The sequence below is a fragment of the Pseudoliparis swirei genome, chromosome 21 (assembly GCF_029220125.1).
Source record: "Pseudoliparis swirei isolate HS2019 ecotype Mariana Trench chromosome 21, NWPU_hadal_v1, whole genome shotgun sequence".
Lineage (NCBI taxonomy): Eukaryota > Metazoa > Chordata > Actinopteri > Perciformes > Liparidae > Pseudoliparis > Pseudoliparis swirei.
The window spans coordinates 13,760,881-13,785,291 of NC_079408.1; the positions used below are offsets into that span (position 1 = coordinate 13,760,881).

General features: G+C 44.0%; 2 protein-coding genes across 3 annotated transcripts; both read left to right on the forward strand.

Annotated features, from left to right (window-relative positions):
- The first annotated feature begins 9 nt into the window (after positions 1-9).
- Positions 10-7,842, forward strand: LOC130211944 (interleukin-13 receptor subunit alpha-1-like). Its single transcript, XM_056442991.1, has 10 exons — positions 10-210; positions 2,008-2,141; positions 2,833-2,986; positions 3,098-3,206; positions 3,577-3,740; positions 3,834-3,964; positions 4,042-4,183; positions 4,736-4,835; positions 5,481-5,565; positions 5,672-7,842. Exons 1-10 carry the CDS (start codon positions 138-140, stop codon positions 5,768-5,770), a joined length of 1,191 nt encoding a protein of 396 aa, XP_056298966.1. The 5' UTR covers positions 10-137; the 3' UTR covers positions 5,771-7,842.
- A 3,886-nt stretch (positions 7,843-11,728) lies between these two features.
- On the forward strand, positions 11,729-23,144 carry LOC130211959 (uncharacterized). Of its 2 annotated transcripts, XM_056443001.1 has the most exons (10): positions 11,729-12,016; positions 12,565-12,707; positions 17,400-17,520; positions 17,596-17,695; positions 18,292-18,482; positions 18,643-18,770; positions 19,500-19,623; positions 21,717-21,807; positions 21,881-21,956; positions 22,411-23,144. In XM_056443001.1, exons 1-10 carry the CDS (start codon positions 11,953-11,955, stop codon positions 22,534-22,536), a joined length of 1,164 nt encoding a protein of 387 aa, XP_056298976.1. In that variant the 5' UTR covers positions 11,729-11,952; the 3' UTR covers positions 22,537-23,144. The 2 variants fall into 2 exon arrangements, with proteins under 2 accessions (XP_056298976.1, XP_056298977.1); XM_056443002.1 differs by lacking the exon at positions 12,565-12,707 and having other exon boundaries at positions 11,730-12,016.
- Positions 23,145-24,411: the final 1,267 nt, after the last annotated feature.

Genomic DNA, 24,411 nt, shown 5'->3' on the forward strand with positions numbered 1-24,411 from the left:
GCGAAGCCACCCAGAGGGAGAGAGACGCCGTCCCAGTGCTGTCGGCGTCGTCTCTTCGCCACTCAGGACATATTGTTAGAGTTTCTGTGGTGTGGCCTTCACTGTCGGGAGGAATTTTGGACTAACTCGAAGACGACATGACTTCTCCTGCGCAGCGGGTCGCCTCCCTGGCGTGTGCCGCCGTCATCATGCTGGTTCATTGTAACGCAGGTAATTACGTCATTACCCAGCATTCCCCGTCGCTGTGACACCGCGACTAAACTTCATGGATAATGAGATGGCGTTTTAGTGTGGGGAAAGTTTAATTGGCACCTTGAGCCCTGTCACCTGGAGTTATTATGACTTGTTAATGTCCTTTTAATAACGAATAACTCAGTGCGTCCTCGTCCTGGATGTGCTCGTGTTTCTCTGCCCGGTGGAGTCCCGGCGTTACACCCCTACTGGTTTTCAAACCTACTGGTTTCCCTACGCGTGCCTGTGTTGTGTTCTCTTCACATCTGCAGCGGGGCTCTGTCTCGCTCACCAGATTCGTCACACATTCACAAACATATTGCTGGAGATCTTCAAGCCTCCGTTCATATCCATTTCGGCGATTACGATTGTATAAGTGAGCAGTGCATCACAGCCACGTAGGAAGAAATACATTTAATAAAAAATAAAAATATCGCCCGACCTGGTTTCGATCTGTCACGCAAAATGAAACTGCATTTTAAGCCGCGCAGTCTGTGCGCTGCGCCACCAGATATTAGTTTCAACTCAAGTAATTGATATATTCAACCATTACGTCACATCTTTTGTTTCATGGGAACAGTTTGGCGGAGGGGATCTGAAACAACTGGTTACCTTGTTAGGATATTTACACTTTGAAACATGTTTAGCGATGCTTGTTCGCAACGCAACAGCCACACAATACCGACAACAACTAATTGACTTTCGTGACGAGTATATAATGACGATGGTACTGTGAACAGAGATTAGAAACATTGCGAACACTGAACAACAGGAAGAATGGAATACTAGTAATGTTCCATCGACAAAACAATGTAGAACATATTGCTGGAGCTCTTGAAGCCACATGTCACATCTATTTACGATTGTACAAGTGAGCACTACACATCACACATGAAGAAACACGTTTTTATAAAAAGATCGCATCATGATACAAAAATAATATTGATAAACTGTATTGACATAATTCAAGAGTTTAGAAAATGATGCACAGCTGTCACATCTTGCAATCACAATTCCAATCAAGGAGGGAGGGGCGCGGCGGGGGAGGGAGAGGAGGGGGGGCTCGTGAGCGCCGCGGAGCGGGTCAAGGCGAAATTCTCACAAGAACTCAAATAAATGCCCCGTCGGATATTAAAACACATTTGGGGGAACTTGATGACAGAAAGAGTAACGTTTATTCTTAAATACTGATGAATAAAAAAAATGTGTCTCCAGCAAAAAGGGCACTTTACTCATCCAGGGCAAAGGGGCTGGTGCTTGAGCACCACTAGGGCTCTACCTGTGCACGTGCCTGACGGTGAGCAACCGAAGAAGAGTCCACAGTGAAATGAAATTAATCTTTCATGGATCAGGAAAACATTTTGCCATGCGATTTATTTTTGTTTAATTATTATTATTATTATTTTTGATGATGAAGAAAGTTCTACAGTCTACACTAATTTCATTACATTTAATTTCGAGTGAGTCGAACATTCATTTAGCACTTCTGCTCACTTCATCGCACACAAGATATCAAGATAATAATTATATATTTATACATATGGTACTTTCAGTCGACTTCTAGAGAAGGAGTCCTCGTGACTCATGAGGTATATCAACCTTTCCTCTTAACAGCTCACCAATTCGGCTCGTGTGTTGAAAGAAGAAGAAAAATGACAGAAATAATTAATCGATTATTGGGGCTGATCGTAGGTGTTGTGATTATTATTAAATTCAGTCCCAGATGTTGTGATTATAACGTCAACAGTGCCATTGATTGTGTTCCTCCGCCGGCAGAGCGCCTCCCTCCCCCCGCCGGCCTGTCCTACCGGTGGGTCGACGCGTTCACGGTGACCGTGTCGTGGCCGGAGCCCCGCGGCCTGCCGGCGGGAGACGTCCGGTACAAATACCGCCTGGAGGACCCGGAGAGTGTAGGAAGCCTGCTTAAATGTGGTCTCTAATGGGTTTTGTGTGTGTGTGGTTTCACTTTGGTTTTACATGATGTCATTTATATATACATGTTACTATTTATTATGATTATTTATTATGATTATTTATGAATAACTTCATTGGTTTATCCCTTTAGTCTCTGAGGAGAAAACCCTGTTTGGAGTCGGCTGTTGAGCGTAGATTATTTACTGCTCTTTCCAAAGCACACACTTAAATATATAAATATTATAAACACATTCAGTAATGTCGCTGGGCCTCATGTCGGACTCTCTCTCCTCCGACAGCTACTTCTTTAGTATGCAAGAATCAAGTATCATCCTGTGTAAAAAAACAACAACAACGAAAACTGACAGCTTAACCTGCTTTAATATTCGCCTCACGGAGCTTTGTGGAGAAAAAAAAGTACGAGAGTTTTGTTGATAAGACTCAAAAAAAATTCTCGCGTGAGGCCCAGTGTCTAAATGCACAAATATTTAAAAAAAATACATGCACACACATAAACAAACAAACACACCGTGAATATGTGAAATCACAGTCATGTATGAGGGAGGTAAACAAGTTGCCCATCAGCGTTGTGATTGCAGGCCTCCGCCTCGAGGCGGTTGGAGGGTTTTTCGGCGTGTCAATAACCGCCATGAGGGCTCATGTTGTGTGTGTTGTGTTGTTCTCCAGCCGGTGGAGCGCACACCACTGAGACACTTCTCAGTGAACCTCCTCACAGGAGACGCAGGCTCCGGGAGCTGGACGTACCTCGTTTGGACAGTCGGTGAAAACGTGGAAGAGAGCATCAAGGTCAACACGACCATCGAGAGCCCGAAGCCACGAGGTCAGGAGCTAGAAATCATGTCCGAGTGGACGCTGTCCCCCCTGCCCCCCCAAAAAAGTATCATTTAAATCCTGCTGCCCGTGTGACGTCTTCTGCTCTCGCTCTGCGCAGCCCAAGTGAAGGACGTCCAATGTTTCATCAACCTGGACAACGAAACCAAGGCAAAGGAAATGAACTGCTCCTGGGTGCCAGGGGACCGGGCCCTCGATCTCTCCTTCAGGTGAGAATCACAGAATAACAGAGGTGTGTTGTGAAGAGCTGAGGAGGTCAGCCGTGAGTTTTGGATTAGAAAAATGTATTAATCCCCAGTGGGGAAACTCATTATAATGTACACACAACAGACGAGGATCAATCAAAACCAGAAGATGCCAACAGAAAGATGCTGACTCTAAAAATATATATTTTAAAAAACCTAAAGCTATTAAAAAACTGAACCGCTGCAGGAACGAAACACCCGAGTCCCTCAGTGGAGCACCGAGGCCTCCTGAGTCCACGCTGTAGCTCGTCCTCTTCTGTATGGTGACCTCTAGCGAGTCCGGGGGACGGCCAATCACAGACCCGGCCTATATGTGCCCGCCTTGTCGTTGCAGGACTTGTGGGTACACCCGTAAAAGCATCGTGGGCCTGAAGATGTGCGAGCGGCCGTACGGAGACGCGCTGCGGAGCGGCTGCTACCTGAAAGCCAACGGCGTCACCAACATCTGCGTGCTCCTCGAATCCGAAGCCGGACTGAGCACCTTTAAACTGTCACCCAGTGGGTTTCACCTCCAGTCGTTCATCATTCACATCAGGATGCGTTGGGAGAACAAATGTAATATTTACTGTATATTTTTTTCTTCTTCTTCAGTGATAGATCCACCAGAGTTGAGCATCGGGGAAGAAGGCGGTGACCTCAAACTGAGCTGGACGCTCCCGCCCATCTTAAAGCATCACCCCAGGATATTCTCGGTCTGCTACAGGAAGTGCGGTCACGCCGAGGCGAGTCGCTCGGGAACCCGGAAGTCGCGGCGTTTTCTCTGCGTCGCTGACCGCTTCTGTGCGCTTGCTCATTTCAGGTGTGCCAGGACTACACCACGAGGGGGGAGCCGGCCTTCATGCCCTACGATGAAAGCTGCCGCTACGAGCTGCGGTCCCGCGTCACGACGGGGCCCAGCATCCCGCTCATATTCAGCCAGTTCGGCCCAGCCGTGTTTTATGGTGAGTCCTCGGCAAATAAATCACCACGACGTGACGTATCCAGGTGGATTTGAGTCCACGCCTCCGTGCTGTACATTATATTCAGACATAGTTGTAATCCCCCTCGCTCTTAGTCCCCGATGTGTGTGGCTAGAGAGGAGGAAGTGTTCCCTATCAGGCCTTCTGCACTTTAATAATGTCTTATTGTTTCTCTGCTTTTCATATTCCATCAGAGCCACGATTGGCTCTGGTGGGAAGAAGTTATTTCTATTCTTTATTAAATAAAAGTACTCGTGTGAAAATACGCCACCATAAGACCTGCTCTCAAATCTGGCTTGATGTCATCCCTCCAGCGTGTCCTGGGTCTTCCCCGGGTTCTCCTCCGTAAAATATACAAAGGTCCATGACATGGTCGTAAAGTAAAAGTACCTTTTTGAGTGGCGTTCAGGGTCTCTGTACATTCTACCACTGAAGCTCTGATTAGTGTTCTGCATAGATGAGCCGTCGTATCTGTCATGAGGAAACGAATCGTGTGTGTTGATCACGCTTCCCTTCACCTTCCCCCCCCGGCAGGTACCGATCAGCCGGCTGGGAAGACGCTCCCCGTGGTCGCCGTGGTCCTCCCCCTCATCCTGTCCGTCTGCATCTTCCTGTCCTGCTACTGCTTCAGGAGGTATGTTTTTTGTGTGCACACGGCACTATACAGGCCGGACGGTGGCGATGGCGAACGCCCTCACGCCGAACGCTTCGCAGCCGGTCTGATGAGCCGAGGGCGTCGAGCAGCAAATGAGATCATTGAACTTTTAACCGCACTTGACTTCCTCCTTGGAGCGCTGCCACCGCAGTGCATTAGGATTTAACGAGAGGACGGAGTGTGTGTCTGCGCGTGTGTGTGTGTGTGTGTGTGTCGACAAACCCGCCTCAGGCCAATGTAAGTGATTTGGGTGGAGATGCAATTAAGTACGCTTTATTTTTATCTCATCACAGACAAAGTGCAGAACATTAAAACTATTTGGCCAAAACATGTCAACAGTTAAAAGATCAAAGTGAAATTCACTAAGCTCCGAGTCATTTAGGGTTTTTAAAATACCCCATGTGGGCGTGTCCTCACGTTCACTTTCGTGAATAATTTTGATCTGAAATATTTTTCCCACATGAAATCCTGAAGAGACGACGTTGTGTTTTATGTTGGTGAGAACCAAAGAAGAAGACAAACCCTCCTGCCTGTTCCCGTGTGCTAGATGTGTTGTTGTTGTTGTTGTTGTGGACACATTGTGCGCTGCTTCTGCTGACCTCCGCCCTGGTGTGTGTTCTGCAGGCACAGCTCCATCCTCTGCCCCGTCATACCGGACCCTTCGGTGATATTCAAGGAGATGATGATGAACGGGAACAAAGACCTGGAGGTGTGGTTTTTTTTTAAGGGGAGCAACAACAACAACAAAAAACTCCAATGTGGATAATAAGCTCCGCCCACAATCACTCATGACCCTGTTCTCTACTTTGTTGCAGCCCACAATGGGGAGTCTGTACACGCCGGTGCCGGAGCCCGTTGAATCCTGCAAAGTGGACTCTGTAGCCGGCGGCGCCGTGGTGCCGCTGACCTCCTGACCCGCGGAGGAGGAGGCTCGCCGTGCGGCTGGACTCACACTCGGGGGAGAATCCAGCGAAAGAACGTTTTTTATGACGTCTGTTGCACATCTGGACCCATGTGGCGAGGAGTGCGAGCTGTGCTGACCTGACTCTGTGAAGCTGCCGTCCCAACTTCCACCACTAGAGGTCAGCACAAAACACGACATCCAGCTGCTACTCCGAAACGCTCTGTGGACACGAAGCGGGGGAAGAACGGGTTCTCCATGTCCGCACTGTGCTGACGGGCTCCTGTTGCTCCTGCGGAGGGAGACCAGCATGTGGGCGGGTTTGAGTGGATAGGAACCAGTGGGCAAGTGGCCAGCGGAGGCTGTGTTTGTTAGGAAACCGTCCTCAGAGGAGCTGCTGGGTCCCTGAACGCCACAAATCAAACGAAATTCCTGGAAAGTAAAAATATAGAGACGGCCCACTGCGAAAGGAAATGACTGCGTGGCGTCATGGCAACCAGGCAGGAGGCATGAAGTGGGAAGCACGTTGGACTAGTGATCAGGAAACGGTTCACACAACAACAGACGAGCCGATACGTCCTGGTTTTGAACCCAAATCCAAAAATAATAATAATACATTTATTTTATAAGGTGCCTTTCAAGGCACTCAAGGTCGCCGTACAACACATGAAAACAGTTCAATATGACTGACCACCGTTAGCTGCACACTTCCTTCCCTCCCTCCTTCCTTCCTTCCTTCCTTAAACCGAAAGGGAGCCGTCTCTTGTTGTTACATGTCACGGGGGGTTGTTGGTGGTTCTCCCTCTTTTAATGGAAATAAAGAGAGAGTGAAATGTGAAGTGATGCAGCTGCTCTCGATTACTCTTCCACGCGAGTCAACGTTACTTCAAAATGAAAATGGAATTATAATTTCTCCACAAATTATAAGAAATAAAACTAACTTCACCGACAGCTGGCAGATATCGTTGGTGGATTGTATTGTTGCTGGGCAGGTTTCTGCTTTGGGAAATGTGATTGTGTAACTTTACACCCACAAAAATATCATATTTGAGTTTCAGCTAATGGCTTTATTAATGTTTCTGGATCTTATTATCATGATAATTTATAGTTGTTATAAAACTGTGAATAATAATGATGATCAATCCATTTGGCTGTCGTCTATCAACATTTATAATGCAGATTACTTTTATTTTTACAGAAATAAACCCCCGTTAAACATTGCTGACTTGTACTCAACATGAAGATGAAGAGAAAGAAGTATATAGAATTTTAATAAATACTTAATTGGAAATAACAGTGAAGATTTTAAAAGAAAATAGAATTTGGAGATAGAAAGATAAAAATATATATGAAATTTCAGGACAGAGAACACCTTATTTAAAGAGTTCATACTTGATTTCTTGGTGTTTATAAGTGTGATATCTTCTGTAGATATTATTTAAAGTCAGACATTGGGTGGTGACTTTAGTTATTTGATATTCAAATGATTATATTGAATCAATAGAGATGTTTGATGTTATAATATATGTATTTGTAAACACAAGTGAAATAAATGGTTCACAATTGCAGAAGTTACATTTGTCTTCAATATTCCTATTTTAAATATCCTCCTGGGAACTGAGAGCAAATAATGTCTCCCAACTTCTTATTTTTTGTGATTACCTGTTAAGAGTTAAATAAACATCTTACAATTTAAACATTTAGAAAATTATTTTGATTTTAAATTGTAATTTTCGTGTTAAAAGGCACAAAAATATAGAATATAAAAAAACAAATGTCTTGAGTGATATTAAATAATACATTAAACTTGATTATTAAACTAAATAATTCATCATCTGGATTGTTTTGCTTGTTGGTTGGAGGATGTAGAACATTTTATATTAAAACTGAATGTCTGTAGTCCAGAATAATTTAGAATAGATATGTTTATTCTAATTTGGATTGCCTAAACTAATCTTGTTATTCTTCATTTATTATTTTGCATGTTTTAATTTTAGCCGTGATATTCCTGGAAATATCGAGGAATATGATGCATGTGGTACACCTCCTATACAATGTTGAGTCATTAAATATTGTTGCATTTTGTCCCGGTGTCCACTATAATTGACATTGATAAAACAATTAATTTAATAAACAAATAACTGGAATGCTTTCAGGATTAAATATATTATTCCTGACATGTTAATAAACAAGAAAATATCTGAATATCATCGTAAAAAAGACAATCTCTCACTCTCTGGTACTGACGACCCACACATATCTACAGACTCTGCACCTGTACGCCGCAACATTCGCACCCTCTGTCCCTCCTCTCTGGCCTCTGTCCTATCTGCTCTCCCCTCAACTGGCTCCTTCTCACTCATGCATCCTAACTCTGCCGCAGACACTCTCCTCTCTTCCCTGTCTTCATCTCTTGATTCTCTTTGTCCTTTTAAGACACGACCGGTTCGGAAATCCTCTCCGGCTCCGTGGTTGTCGGACTCGGTGCGCGCCGAGAGAGCCACCCTGCGAGCGACGGAAAGAAAATGGCGAAAAACGAATCAAGCGGAAGACCTGCTCTTCTATCAATCTCTCCTCTCCTCATTCTCTTCCACTATATCTGCAGCCAAAAGCTTGTTCTACCTGACCAAAATTCAGTCTTCCTTCTCGAACCCCAAAAAACTCTTCTCTATCTTTTCCAACCTCCTTGATCCCCCCTGTCCCCCTCCTCCTTCCACCCTTTTGCCGAGCCACTTTGTCGACCACTTTACAAACAAGATAGACGACATACGCTCCTCCTTTACTAATCCATCTTCTATCACCTCACCAACACTAACTTCTTCATCCCCCTCTCTTTCCTCTTTCACCCCCCTGTCTCCCAATCAAGTTCTTAGCTTGGTGACCTCCGCCCGACCGACCACCTGCGCCCTTGACCCCGTCCCGTCTCCCATTCTCCAGGCTATTGCTCCTGACCTTCTGACCTTCCTCACCCATCTTATTAACAGCTACCTTTCAACTGGCTGTTTCCCCAACTCTCTGAAGGAGGCGAGAGTCAACCCTCTCCTGAAGAAACCCACCTCGACCCGTCTGAAGTCAGCAACTACAGACCGGTCTCTCTTCTTCCTTTTCTCTCCAAAACTCTGGAGCGAGCTATCTTGAGCCAAGTGTCCTCCTATCTCCACAGTAACAACCTTCTTGACCCTCACCAGTCTGGATTCAAGGCCGGCCACTCGACAGAGACTGCCCTCCTGGCTGTCTCTGAGCAGCTTCACACTGCTAGAGCAGCCTCTCTCTCCTCTGTCCTTATCCTTCTAGACCTTTCTGCAGCATTTGACACCGTGAACCACCAGATCCTGATCTCTTCTCTTCAGGACCTGGGGATCTCAGGCACTGCACTCGCCCTTTTCTCTTCCTACCTTAACGACCGCACTTACCGGGTAACGTGGAGAGGATCTGTGTCTGATCCTTGTCCTCTCACTACTGGGGTTCCTCAAGGCTCCGTCCTGGGTCCCCTGCTCTTCTCTCTGTACACAAATTCTCTCGGCTCTGTCATTCGTTCGCATGGCTTCTCCTACCATAGCTATGCCGATGACACCCAACTGATCTTCTCGTTTCCACCGGCCGAAACACGGGTGGCGGCGCGAATCTCTGCCTGTCTGACCGACATCTCTCAGTGGATGTCTGCTCACCACCTGAAGATCAACCCTGACAAGACCGAGCTACTATTCCTTCCAGGGAAAGGCTCCCCACCCACGACCTGACTACCACCTTCAACAGCTCTGTGTTGGCCCCTACCCTGACTGCCAGGAACCTCGGGGTGACACTCGACAGTCAACTCTCCTGACGGCCAACATCGCTGCGACGACGCGTTCCTGTAGGTACATGCTGCACAACATCAGGAGAATACGGCCTCTTCTTACTCAGAAGGCGGCACAGGTTCTGGTCCAGGCTCTGGTCATTTCACACCTTTACTACTGCAACTCCCTCCTGGCTGGTCTCCCTGCTAAGGCCATCCGACCTCTGCAGCTCATTCAGAATGCAGCAGCTCGACTGGTCTTCAGCCTCCCGAAATTCACCCACACCACTCCGCTCCTCCGCTCTCTTCACTGGTTACCGGTGGCTGCTCGCATCCGCTTCAAAACACTGGTTCTGGCGTACCGTGCTCTGACGGATCGGGCCCCGTCTACATCCGGGATGTGGTCACACCGTACACCCCGGCACGTTCGCTCCGCTCGGCAACAGCCAATCGACTTGTGACTCCTGCACCTCGAGCTAATCACTCTCCATCCAGACTGTTTGCTGTCCTGGCTCCTGATTGGTGGAACGAGCTCCCCACTGACATCAGGACAGCAGAAAGTCTCTACATCTTCCGCCGGAGACTGAAAACACACCTTTTCCGACTATATCTGGATTAAAACACAGATTTGCACTTCAGTGGCACTTAAATCGCTCTTATTATGGTACTTTTGTAGTTCGACTATGTTGAGGAAAAGTTTACTTTCTGTATTCTTGTTGTTCTGAGTTTGTACTCTAGGTTGATGCACTTATTGTAAGTCGCTTTGGATAAAAGCGTCTGCTAAATGACATGTAATGTAATGTAATAATGAAGCAATATTTGACTTGTCTTAACCTTTGACTTCCCCTAAAATATGCTGGTTTATGCATTCTCAGGGCTCTCAAATTTTGAAGACAGGCAAGCGTGACATTTCCAGGATGCTTTATATTCATTGGTTGCTGGATTAAATCTCACCCAGATACAACAGATACGGTTTTTTTTCTGATTGGCTATTGTGTAGCCCATTTCTTTTTTTTGATTGGCTGATAAGTGGCTCCTCACAGCAGAACTCCAGGGGAGCGCTTGATTCCTCCACGGTGAGGGCAGCGCGGCCAGCTCATGTTTGCGCGCTGCGGCACATTAAAACATTAAATAGCCGAGTTTTTTTCAGCGTGAGAAATACGATGTGTGGCGGGAGTGCGTGACTTAAGACCGAAATGCGTGAGTCTCACGCTCAATGCGTGACACTTGAGAGCTTTGCATTCTTGAGTCAGAAGGAAAAGGAAGTTGTCGCCCCACCCCTACCACGTGGTATCACTCCTACCACGTGGTGTCACCGGAAAGCCCCGGATGTCTTCTTCAGAGTACAGCAGGACTTGATAGAAGAACTCAAATGAGCCAAAGGAGAGATGCAAAACCCAAACGTCCTCCACAGAGGACACAAGTGAATGGTCTGGGTCTCATAATAGTCATATACGGAATGCATAAAGTAACAGCCACACTCTTTTACAACCTTTAAGAAGAAAACATTTTTTCCTCAGAGTAATTGTCCTTCTTTCATTGAATGTATTAGATATATGTTTATTTAGCATTAATATGCAGTTAATCACATGTTACAACACAGGATTTAATTAGAAGGAATCGTTCACGGATAAATAATGCCTTTGTTCCAACCCATGTAACATGGGCACATGTAACCCAATTTTGTTTATTATTTTCTCAATTTTGTATGAAAGCCCATACTATCTCATAATTAGATAATAAGTCATAATAATGAGATAGTATCTTATAATTATGGCTTAAAGGATCCTTATTTTTTCATAATTATAAGTCATATTATGAGAAACTATCTCATAATAAGGACTAACTGTCTCATAATTAGGACTTATCTCATAATAAGGACTTATTATCTCATAATAAGGACTTATCTCATAATTAGGACTTATCATCTCATGATTATGACAAACTATCTCATAATTAGGACTTCTTATTATGAGATAAGAAGTCCTAATTATGAGATAGTAATTACTATCTCATAATTAGGACTTCTTATCTCATAATTATGACTAAGCATTTCATAATTAGGACGTAGCATTTCATAATTAGGACTTATTACCGCACTGGGGGCGGGGCGTAAAGCTGGAAGAAGCCCGTTCTCTGAGGGGAACAGAGCGGTTCCCGGTGTCAGACTGTGTTGCGTAACTCTGGTCGTGTTGCTCATGCAGTGGGCGTGAAGCCGCGAGTTCACGAACCTCCCAGAAAACCTGAAGCCCGGATCAGCGAGGAGCCGAACCACGGACACCCTCCTCCCGCTGGCCACCACCGCGACAGCCCGGTGGGAACGGGAACGCGCGCGCAGCCTCACACGCAGACTGTCTGGGAAGAAAACTTCAGGAATAAGAAACTCTCCCAAAAGAGGAGAATAAGAGGAGAAGACCAGGATGACTCCACGTGTGGACCTGCTGGCGTGGAGCTGCCTCCTCCTGGTGGTCGAGTCCAAACCAGGTCCGTGAAGACAGACACCACAGGTGTGTGTGTGTGTGTGTGTGTGTGTGTGTGTGTGTGTGTGTGTGTGTGTGTGTGTGTGTGTGTGTGTGTGTGTGTGTGTGTGTGTGTGTGTGTGTGTGTGTGTGTGTGTGTGTGTGTGTGTGTGTGTGTGTGTGTGTGTGTGTGTGTGTGTGTGTGTGTGTGTGTGTGTGTGTGCGCGCGCGTGTGCGTGCGGTTAGGTTCTGTGTTCATCTCGATTTCCTTTGGCCAACGTCTCCAATTGTGTCACCCGCTGCGTAACGGCGATTTCCAGTATAGTGACGTCACGCCCGCCCGGTATAGTCACTGTTGAGGAAAAACATCAACAACTTATCGTCTTTAACCCGGATGAACGTCTGGAAGGAAGTTCACGACTAGTGTGTGTGTTGACCGGAACCACGAGCTCCTCCCTTGGACTGACCCGTTAAAGAGCTTCATGTTCTGGTTCTCAGGTCGAAAGGCGGATTAAAGGCACACTGGAGTCAGATGTTGTTGTTTTATGTGTTGACGTCTGTGCTGCACCCCAGGCCCCGTCTTGCCGCCACAGAACGTGTCCCTGCGGTGGGTCTCTGGGTTCCAGGCCCGGCTGTCCTGGACCCCGCCTCCGCATCTGGGGCCGAACTGCTCATACGAAGTGGTTCTGAAGACCCGGAAGGGAAGAGAGCGCTACGTGAGTCCCGACATGGAGACACGAGCTCAGTTATTAGACAGTTATTAGGCTTTTTAAATAAATTAGGGTCACTTTTTTAAGGTTGTGTTTAGCCTTTGTTTAAAAATAATAAATATACTTATTTAGGCTCAGAGTATCTGAACAATTGTCATACAAATGGCAAAAAGTAAGACTATTAGGCAATAATAAGACTATTAGACAATATTAAGACTATTAGGCATTAATAAGACGATTAGGCAGTAGCCAAAAAAAGAAAACATAAATCAGAAAATCATATTCAATTTTATTCTTATTTCTTTGTGGTTATTTATTGTTATTCAACTTTTCTAAACAACTATTAACAATTATAACTTATTTTTTTCATAATAAAACAAAAATATTTACTGTTTTGTGTGTGTGTGTGTGTGTACCTACCTAGTAAAGGCGATACAGATAGTACACACACAACTATGAACACAAATAAAATGCGATTAAATTACAGAAGTTATGGGGCCTTTGTTGCTTCTCCAAGGGGCAACGTTATATTTCCTAGGGGCAGTTGTTCCCTCGTGTATTTCTGATGCTGATGTGAGTATACGCGCATATTAAAAAAAATAATATCTATATTTATCTGTTTAGCAACAAAATCATAATTTCTGTGGAGCAGCTGTTCTTGTTATTAAAGGTTTTGACCCTTTAAATCCTCTGAGGAGTCCCGGTGACTTCCTGCACCAGAGTACCTCAATATGTCAATATATATATATATTAGGGCTGTCAATCGATTAAAAAAAATTAACTAATTAATCGCACATTTTGAAATTCATTCATCGCGATTAATCGCGATTAAAAGTTATTTTATTCTTCTTTTTAAAGACAAAACTTCACACAGAGCTGTGTTTTCAAAGAGGCTCCTACTTATAAAGTGCCAGCGAGGTATTTAATATCGTGGATGATAAATTGTTTCTTCAGTGAAACATCCAGATTAGTAAAAAAAAAGAAGTACATTTGAGACACATTGGTCCTGTCATCTTTAACACTGAACAGCAGAACCAGTGGCCTTGGTAACTGACTGACATTCAAATATGTCACGTTAACCCTCTGGAGGCTGGGCTCATTTTTCCATTTTACAAAAAAATGTAAATTCACCTTTTAAAGTCTTTTGCATATGACACATACCCATGTGTTATACATCAAACATTCCAGAACAATCTCATCTCTATACAATGAGGCTCAGTTGTCCTCACGCCGTGTTCTCTGGTTCTCTGACTGACAGGCTGCTATAGAGCCTCACCCGTGAGGTGGGAGGTCCTTTGTGATTTACTGAGTGTTCATTGGTTGTTTTTTTCGCTAAATGTTGACAGACAAACGGATTGACAATCATGGTGAAGGTTTCGTGTGACGAGTTCTTTCCGCGCCGCGTCGCCCCCCCCCCCCCCCCTCCTACGGGAGGAAGGAGCGGAGGAGGAAACCCGACTGATTAATCCAGGAGTTTAAATGTATTTCTGCTCTGTATTTTCGCGGAGAACTCATAGTTTTAAAAACGGAAACAGTGTCAAATCACACTGCCGCTGTTTGACACTCAGGGGAGTGAAAAAACTTCAACGCACACCGGAAGTAAACAAAGTTGCGTTAATTGCGTTAAAATATTTTAGTGCGTTAATCGCGGCCAAATTAATAGCATAGATTAACGCGTTAACGCTGACAGCCCTAATATATATATATATATATATACTAGGGCTGTGAAACGATTACAAATTTTAATCGGGTTAATCACAGGTTTTTGTGGATTAATCATGATTAATCACATATTACCGATATTCTCGGTATATTTTGTGAGAACATAGAGATTTATGACAAAAGACGGATATATACATTTATACATTCTTCTATACAATGGTGCTGCAACTCAGCAGTTATTTAGCAGTGTTCTTCCATATGGAACATTAATACATCTTCATCCTAAACAGAATGTTTAACCCTCCTGTTACCTTTCGGTCAATTTGACCCCATTCAATGTTTAATGTCGGTGTTCTTTGGGGTCAATTTGACCCCAGGCTGTTTTTCACTGTGTCAAACATATAAGAAATATCAACTTTTTTATTTATTTAAAGGGCTATTTAGGTAGTCAACAAACAAACATAAAGTACCTCACACTTAAACTTGGGAAGCAATATTAATTCTAATAATTTTCTGGAGGTTTTAATTGCTGGGGTCAAATTGACCCCGAGGGTAAAATATGTGAGTAAATGTAAAGGTAACAGGAGGGTTAAACAGAACATTTTCTCTTGTTTGTCAACCATGAACTCCACCATGATACAATCTAAAGGCCTCTAGTCTTCCTCTAGCAGCTGCTGAGGCAAACTGACTGTGTGGTTTTCTTCATGAACTGGGCCGTGATGAAAGGGACGCGGGACACCGCTGCAAAGCTGAAACCTCACCGGCCCGGACAGGTGGACAGATTGACAAGTGACTTTTTTTGCTCGGTCGATGCGCTCACGGAGCTCTGTGGCGCGAGCGGAGATCGATAAGTGTTAGCGCAAGCGAAGAGACAGAAATGACATGCTGCTGTGGAGATACGATCAACAACAGACGTTTAGTTTAATAAAAGAACAAAGACGTGCTATAGAGAACATGTCAGGAAGCGGGCCAATCTCTTTAATGTCATGCGATCTACCGACACTACGCCGCGACCGACTGGCAGGTCGCGATCGACGTGTTGAGACCCTGATCTACAGGAAGTAAAAGTCGTAACAAGGTTTCCGTAGGTGAACCTGCGGAAGGATCATTACCGATGAACAGACCGTCTGCATGAGAGCGGACAGAGTTCAGATTGAAGTGGTGTATTGGAAGCTCATTTTGCAAGTGACTTTTTTTCGCCCCGACGACCAACAACAGACGGATTGGAAGCTCATTCTGCGCATGCGTTAAATGCGTAAAAAAAAAAAAACTAGTTAAACCTGTAATTGAATTAACTGAGTTAACGCGTTATTTTTCACAGCACTAATATATACCTCAATATGTCAATATTTATAGACATATATGTATATAAATATAGCTCAACATGTCAATATTTATTATTATTATTTATATATATTAGGGCTGTGAAACGATTAAAAATTTTAATCGGGTTAATCACAGGTTTTTGTGGATTAATCATGATTAATCACATATTACCGATATTCTCGGTATATTTTGTGAGAACATAGAGATTTATGACAAAAGACGGATATATACATTTATACATTCTTCTATACAATGGTGCTGCAACTCAGCAGTTATTTAGCAGTTTTCTTCCATATGGAACATTAATACATCTTCATCCTAAACAGAATGTTTAACCCTCCTGTTACCTTTCGGGTCAATTTGACCCCATTCAATGTTTAATGTCGGTGTTCTTTGGGGTCAATTTGACCCCAGGCTGTTTTTCACTGTGTCAAACATATCAGAAATATCTACTTTTTTATTTATTTAAAGGGCTATTTAGGTAGTCAACAAACAAACATAAAGTACCTCACACTTAAACTTGGGAAGCAATATTAATTCTAATAATTTTCTGGAGGTTTTAATTGCTGGGGTCAAATTGACCCCGAGGGTAAAATATGTGAGTAAATGTAAAGGTAACAGGAGGGTTAAACAGAGCATTTTTCTCTTGTTTGTCAACCATTAACTTCACCATGATACAATCTAAAGGCCTCTAGTCTTCCTCTAGCAGCTGCTGAGGCAAACTGACTGTGTGGGTTTTCTTCATGAACTGGGCCGTGATGAAAGGGACGGCGGGGACACCGCTGCAAAGCTGAAACCTCACCGGCCCAGACAGGTGGACAGATTGACAAGTGACTTTTTTTTTGCTCGGTCCCGATGCGCGCGCACGGAGCTCTGTGGCGCGCGAGACGGAGATCGATAAGTGTTAACGCAACGCGAAGAGACAGAAATGACATGCTGCTGTGGAGATACGATCAACAACAGACGTTTAGTTTAATAAAAGAACAAAGACGTGCTATAGAGAACATGTCAGGGGCGGGCCAATCTTTTTAATGTCATGCGATCTACCGACACTACGCCGCGATCGACTGGCAGGTCGCGATCGACGTGTTGAGACCCTGATCTACAGGAAGTAAAAGTCGTAACAAGGTTTCCGGAGGTGAACCTGCGGAAGGATCATGACCGATGAACAGACCGTCTGCATGAGAGCGGACAGAGTTCAGATTGAAGTGGTGTATTGGAAGCTCATTTTGCAAGTGACTTTTTTTTCGTCCCGACGACCAACAACAGACGGATTGGAAGCTCATTCTGCGCATGCGTTAAATGCGTAAAAAAAAAACTAAACTAGTTAAACCTGTAATTGAATTAACTGAGTTAACGCGTTATTTTTCACAGCACTAATATATATATATATATATATCTATTTATAAATATAGCTTAATATGCCAATATTTTAGCAACTCAGATTAATATATATATAATATAAATATACCTCATTATGTCAACATGTCAATATTTATTATTATTATTATGATTATTTATATACATAAATATAAATATACCTTAATGTCAATATTTTAGCAACTCAGATTAATATTTATTTGCATAATCACCCGCCATGTTTAGAGGAATGCTTTAAGATTTGATGTTTAAATATAGTGATATTACATTGTTATTAACATGTTTGCACTTCTTCTTCTTCTTCTTCTTCTTCTTCTTCTTCTCTCTCAGACGACTGAGAACGTGGAGGAGCAGTTCTACGTGGTGATGGAGGGAGGCTCTCTGAACATCACCGTGGGAACCGTGTGCGGCCGCCGCAGTGAGCTGGCCCGGGTCAGCGTGGTCCACGCAGGTGACCCCCCCCCCACGCCGCTCTCCGCTGCCCGCCTGTTCGATGCCTGACCACCGGCTGCCCTCTGCTCCACAGAGCTGGTGACGGAGCTGCAGTGCTACATCTACTCCGCCACACACACACACTGCTCCTGGCAGCCAGCCAGCAGAGCTCCAGACCTACGCTTCTTCTACCGGTATGTGCACACGCGTGTGCGTGTTGTCTTCATTTGGTGTTTCTGGGTTGCTGTGTGTGTGTGTATGTGTATGTGTGTGTGTGTGTGTGTGTGTGTGTGTGTGTGTGTGTGTGTGTGTGTGTGAGAGGCTACTGAGCTGGAGTTCAGTGGAGGCTGAATTCTTGTTCTCAGACTTTGTGTTTGTTATCAGTCCAGACCTCCGTCAGGAATGTGTTGAATCTGAGGGGTCCTTCTTCTTCTTCTTTCTCTTCTCCTCTTCCTCGTCTTCTTCTTCATGCTCTTCTCGACCTCTTCTTCCTTCTTCCTCCTTCTCCTCCTCTTCTTCACCTTCTCCTCCTCCTCTTATTTTTCCTTTTCTTCCTCTTCTTCTCCTCCTCCCCCTCCTCTTCTTCTTGTTCTTCCTCTTCTCTTCTCTTATTTTACAGATATATTTTAAAGATATGAATGTTTTCGAGGCCCCGGAGGACTCCTCTAAGGCCCTCACCCCGGGGGGTCAGGTGTCGTTGCCCAGAGGTTCAGGTGCATAGTCCTCCTCCTCCTCCTCCTCCTCCTCCTGATGGAGGAGAAGTGGCTCCACATGTTTCTGTTTTTCCAAGGTTACTGAACAACAACTTCAGTGAGTCCGGTCCTCAGGATGTCGACATACGGGAGTGCTCGTGGTCCGGCGGCGTCCGGCCCGGCTGTGACCTGGAGGCCGACACCAGCCACACCCTCCACATCCTGTTCAATGGAACGGTGAACCACACGGCGGCCTCCAACACCTTCAAGAGAGACCCCTCCCACGACGGTACCGACGCACCCATCTAGCACCAAGAGTCCTGAGTGTGTGTGTGTGTGAGACATGTGTGTGTGGGTGAGACATGTGTGTGTGGGTGAGACATGTGTGTGAGACATTTTTTTAAAGGGACTTTCTCAAATCCTGCGTTGCTCTGCGTGTCTCCGTGCAGTGCGACCTCCTCCCCTCAACTGGACCGTCACTAAAACTCGGGATAAGTTCCTCATCCGCTGGACCCGTCCTGAAATCGAAAGACGTTGGAAGTTTGAAATTAATTACACCGAGTGTCGTGAAACAAAGGTGAGACACACGACCGACCGGAAGGGCGACCCGTCCTGACTTTGGGGACCCTCTGACTGGCAAAATGAAGAACAGTGAGACAACGATTTGATGTAGCAACCCAGCGGGACCGTATTAATGAGCACAAGGCAACATCCAACAAGTGAACAAGTCCATCTTTCTAGAATATTTAGCACATATTTGTCGTGTAAATGTAACCCTCCCATCAGACCTTTTAACCAATCACATCAATTATTTGAAGAGCCGGGCACATGATTTACTCCGGTTGGATCAAGGTGACGGTGACCCAACCGCAGTAGATAACAAGGGATCGTAGTCCGCATTCAGGAGAACATCTGTTACAGTAAATAACCGAGTGTCATAGCAAGGTACATCATTATTTATGTTGGCTAACTCTAAGAAGTTCAACCAAGGTTATATGATTTCCCCCAACAGTTGCCGCTTATGGTTTCCACTAAAATGTCTCAAACGACTGTTAACGTTCTGGAATCTGGCTCACGTCGTGGTCCATCTTCCATCGTTGGCTCCCATGAGGTTAACGTTTGTGTTCGGAGGGAAATTCCATGACAGCTATTGGAAGGTCATGACCCCCGGGGGCCTTTCATCAGCTCAAAATGTTCCTCTGCTTTGACTTTATACCAAATAACTGCAAGACTAAGTCTAAAAAATAAACCTGCTGCAGTCCACGCAGACGCTCAACAGGATGTCTGTGTCCTCGTTGTCTTACAGTCCATCGCGGTGGATGGGGGAACCTCCATGGAGCTGGACCGGGTCCCTCGCTGTCCGTACAGCATGGCGGTGAGAGCGTTCATGGAAGACGGGAAGACGCCGTTTAGTGACCAGCTGTATTTTGGTACAGTCACCGCCTCTGTGTGGGGAACATGAACCGTCTGGGAGTCAAATATTACTTATTTTTTACTATGATATTCAGATATTTTCTTGTTTATTAACAGGAGTGATATATTTAGTTCTAAAAGCATTTCAGTTTTTAGTTTTTTTTAAATATCCCTTTTATGAATGTCAATTATAGTGGACACCATGACAACATGTATGTATTTCATGACTCAACATTGTATATGAGGGGAACGATATTCCTCGATATTTACAGTAATATCAGCTACAAAATAAACATGCAAAATAATAAATGAAGAACAATAAAGAAAGATGAACTAAAGATTAGTTTAGGGAATCAACATGTAAATAAACATATCTGTTTTTAAGTTAGTTCTGGACATAAGATGTTCAGTTTTAATATAAAATGTTCTGCATCCTCATACCTGCAAACTTGAAATTCACCGTTTTGAACTCAAAATAGGTCATCCACGTGAATCGTGGAGATCCGAAGGGTTTTTGTTTTTGGGGTCACCTGGCCCGCTGCCGTTGAGATTGCAGTGAGACGCGGAGAAAAGTATGAAGTGGTGCTCTTCGCAATAAAACATCTTTGATGGGCGTGTCGCGTCTCGGCCAATCAGCGTTCAGATGTCCACAGCGTTTGGGGGTTCAGGTTAGCTTGAATGTTAGCCCGCTACATCTGCTGCTGTCACGCTGCACGGTGTAGCGATGCTAACAAAGTACCCGTACGTTAAACACGATGTGATTTAGCATATTTTTAGCATCGATACTTCATTAAGAGAGCGATCAGAGCGCACGCGCTGCTCCGTGTCGAGCTGTCTGCGCACACTGCGCTGCGCAGCTCACAGCGAGAGAAGTGGCGCAGCTTTAGAGACTTCGGCTTAAAAAATAAAAAGATGCCAGAAGTGAAATGTTTCAGTCTGTAAAGTTCTGTAACTCTACAGCTGCTCATCCTGATGAACTCTGTATCATCCGGTCAGAGACTAACGGCCTCATAGTGTATAATCAATGCTATGATGGAACCATGTAGTTTCATTCATATCTGGCTGTATTAATACTAATATCACTGTCATTTGTTAAATGTTGAAAAAGTTGGTAAATACAGATGTTTTATTTATTACTATTATAGATAAATATACCAGTCTCGTATTTATGGTACCATATTGTTTTTATGGTATTGTATTGAATTCTGGTATCGGGTATCATGATACTTATGGCAGGTATGTAATATGTATAGAAGTTATAATATGAGTATCGTGACAAACAGGTAGAGACAGAACAGATTCAGGGAAAAGTCCATGAGGACTGTTCAGGCAAAAAAAAGGAAGTTGGTTCATATTTTATATAATGACAATGTATATTTGTTATTACTATCATTATAGGGCTGAGTCAGAGCGGAGGACCTTTTGTTCTTAAACTGTTTATTATCATTATTTAGATTTGTGGTCAGAACAATAAAATGACTGTAGTTGTGGTTCTAAAAGCTTTGAGGCTTCAAACAACGTGGATGTGGTGTGGTGACAACAACAACAAAAGTCACCTGCACCCCGTTGTCACCTTTTTCACCCCTCATGAGTTTGCAGGTATGATCCTTCAACCAATAAGCAAAACAATCCAGATGAGGAATTATTTAGTTTAATAATAGAGTTTAATGTATTATTAGTTTAATACAACTTATAATTTGTTAATTTATTTTCTATATTTTGTGTCTGTCTTTTCACACGAAAATGGTCCTGAGGTTCACTACAGGGGGACATGCTGTAAAATTTTAAAATCTAAATAATGTAAAAAAAAGTTTAAATTGTTTAAGATGTTTATTTTACTCTAAATAGAAAAATCACAACAAATCACAAGTTTGAAGACTTTATTTCCTGTCAGTTCTCGGGAGGTTAAAGCCCCTCTGAGTGAGATGTACTCCCTCTACTCCCATCTAGTGGCGGTTTTAAAGAATGACACTTTGTTACAGCACCACACATGAACAATTTAACTTTCAACTTCACTCCACCTGATTCTAAATTGTAACTTAAAGATGCAGCATCAGCAGGTCTCGCTCAGACCGTCGTCGTGTCGTCATGGTGATGTTTTTGCGTGCAGATGCGGATCCCAACCCGTGGCCGTACGCCGCCATCGTCCTCCCAGTGACGCTCGCCGGCCTGGTGGTGCTGGTCCTGGTGTGCTGCAGGAAGTATGTCAAGTCGTCACTTTTTTGTTGTTGCTGCTTTCGCCTCAGATGTGTAACTTTTGTTTTCTCTCTTCAGGAATAAGGAATACATGTTCCCCAAAGTACCCGAACCCCGGGACTTCCTTAGAGATATTCCTGACAACAACAACAAGGTGCCAAAGTCACATTGAATCTTCTCCAGTTTATTAAACTATTTTCCTGTCGCAAGTTTTCTGAAAAATTTATGTTTTAAATATGCAAATGAGACAGGATTTTATTAAATATGTGATAATTTAATTGAATCTCCAGAAAAGAAATCTGAACTTTCTCGAATGGAGTTCTCGCTTCATTTTGTTTTTGAAGAATATAATGTTCTATAAATCAGACTGAAGGGCAGATTTCATGCTCAGTCTGACTAAAACGGCCTTTAAAAAATATTTATCTTTGAATAACTTGTGAATAGGGTAAAAAGTGAACTAACAGAAATCCCTGCATGTCAATGATTTTGTTTTTTTATACCACTTTTCTGAAAGGTTGTGTTTAATTATGCAAATGAGGCATTGATAGAATGATGGGGTTTTTTGGGGTGTGTTTTTATCCCCCCCTTTTCTTCTTGGTTTCTCCCAGAGCGCTGATCACCACCTGTACTTCCCGGCGGAGGAAGACGAGGGCTGTAGAATCACTCTGGTGGTCGACCCCCATCTCAACGGGCCGGACGTCGGACGCCTCACCTCTGGGTGTCAGGACCCCTGAGGTCTGGTTTGAGATGGACCGACTGCGGGCTCGACGTCTTCAGGGTCTGGTTCATCTGGACGAAGCGCTCGGCCCTCTTGCGCAATCTGACGGCGGAGGCTAAACATTAGTGGGGCGTGGCGCCGCCCTGCTGGAGCTCTGTGGTATCGTCCACTGTGCTGGTTGCAGACGCCTTCAAATCATAGAATGGAGTAAAGACAAAAGGTTTAGCTTTGAGGGACCTGCCATCCCCCAAGAGCAGGGCAGGGGTCTACATCCAGTCACTGGTCTTGATGGTTTGAGATGGTCTTGATGGTCTGAGATGGTCTGAGATGGTCTTGATGGTTTGAGATGGTCTGAGATGGTCTTGATGGTCTGAGATTTATTTTTTTATTTTTATTTTTTTATTTAGAGAATAAGGGACAGTGCATATTGATTGACAGTACAATGTACATGTAAATATGACAGATTATAGCCGGGAGGCTAGTTTCCATCTGTAGTCCCTTGGCAGGTTGATGTAATTTAAGAATGCAAGCAGAGTGAAATGGAAAGCACACATCACTTCACACATGACAGTACAGTAATACAAAAGAAGAAAAAAAGATTAATAAAAAGGTGCATGCAAGACATTTGGATACCGTGCGGATTAACTCTAATGGTCACAGGGCTGATTAAGTCTGAGCCATGCCTTCAGGTGGCCTTTGAAGGTGACCAGGCTGGGGCTTTCCCTTATAGAAGGAGGTAGGCTGTTCCACACCATGCATCCTTTGAAGGACAGCACATTTTGCCCAAACAGGGTTTTTCTAAATGGGACCTCACAGTCCCTGTTTGTGACAGCTCTGGTGGATAGAGTGGAGTTAATAGATCGATGTTTGATAAAGGTTTTAAGGGGGGGTGGCGCTAGGCCATTTAGTATTTTGAAAATCAAACAGGCCGAAGTGAATTTTCTAAAATTATTAAAACTTAACATTTTGTATTTGGTTAAAATATAGCAATGATGATACTTAAATGGTTTTTTATCCAGTATTTTCAATGCTTTTTTATAGAGTAGTTCGACCGGTTTAATAACTATTGAGCTTGTCATAGACCAACTGGTTAAGCAGTAACTCACATGTGAGAGTATCATAGAGTGTAAACACAGCAAAGCGGCATTAGTCGATAGAGAGTTTCTTATTTGTTTAAAATTATGTATATGGAAGTTTATGGTTTTCGACATCATTTTAACATGGCTCCTATAAAGGAGAGTGTGGAATCAAGCATAATGCCTAAGTATTTGAACTTATTAACAACATTCAGTTTCTCAGTTCCCAAAAACACATTAGAATGTGCAACAGTTGAGGATTGCTTAGAAAAGAACATACACACTGTTTTTTTCGTGTTCAATGAGAGACAGGACCTGGTGAGCCAGCCTTGAATATGACTCAGAGCAGTAGAGAGCACTCGTGCTGCCTCCTCACTATTTTTGGCCACCGTAAAATGACTGTGTCATCAGCATACAGCTGAACATCCACATTGAAGCAAGAGTCAGGGAAGTCATTAATATAAAGAGAGAATAAAATGGGCGCCAGTATGGATCCTTGGGGGACCCCTACTGGGCAGCCCAGGTAAGAGGAGCTGACACCATCAACCACAGTACATTGTTCTCTATGGGATAAATAAGATCCAAACCATTTGATGGCTTGATCAGAGAAGTTGAAGCCTAACAGTTTGCTTAGTAGCACATCATGGTTAACTGTATCGAACGCTCTTTTTAAATCTAAAAATACAGCACCTACGCAGCTCTTCTTATCTAATAAACTTTTTAATTTCTCCATGAGCATAACCAGTGCAGATTCCGTGGAATGATGCGGTCGAAAACCAAACTGCATAGGACTCGCTCATTCATGTACCGGAACC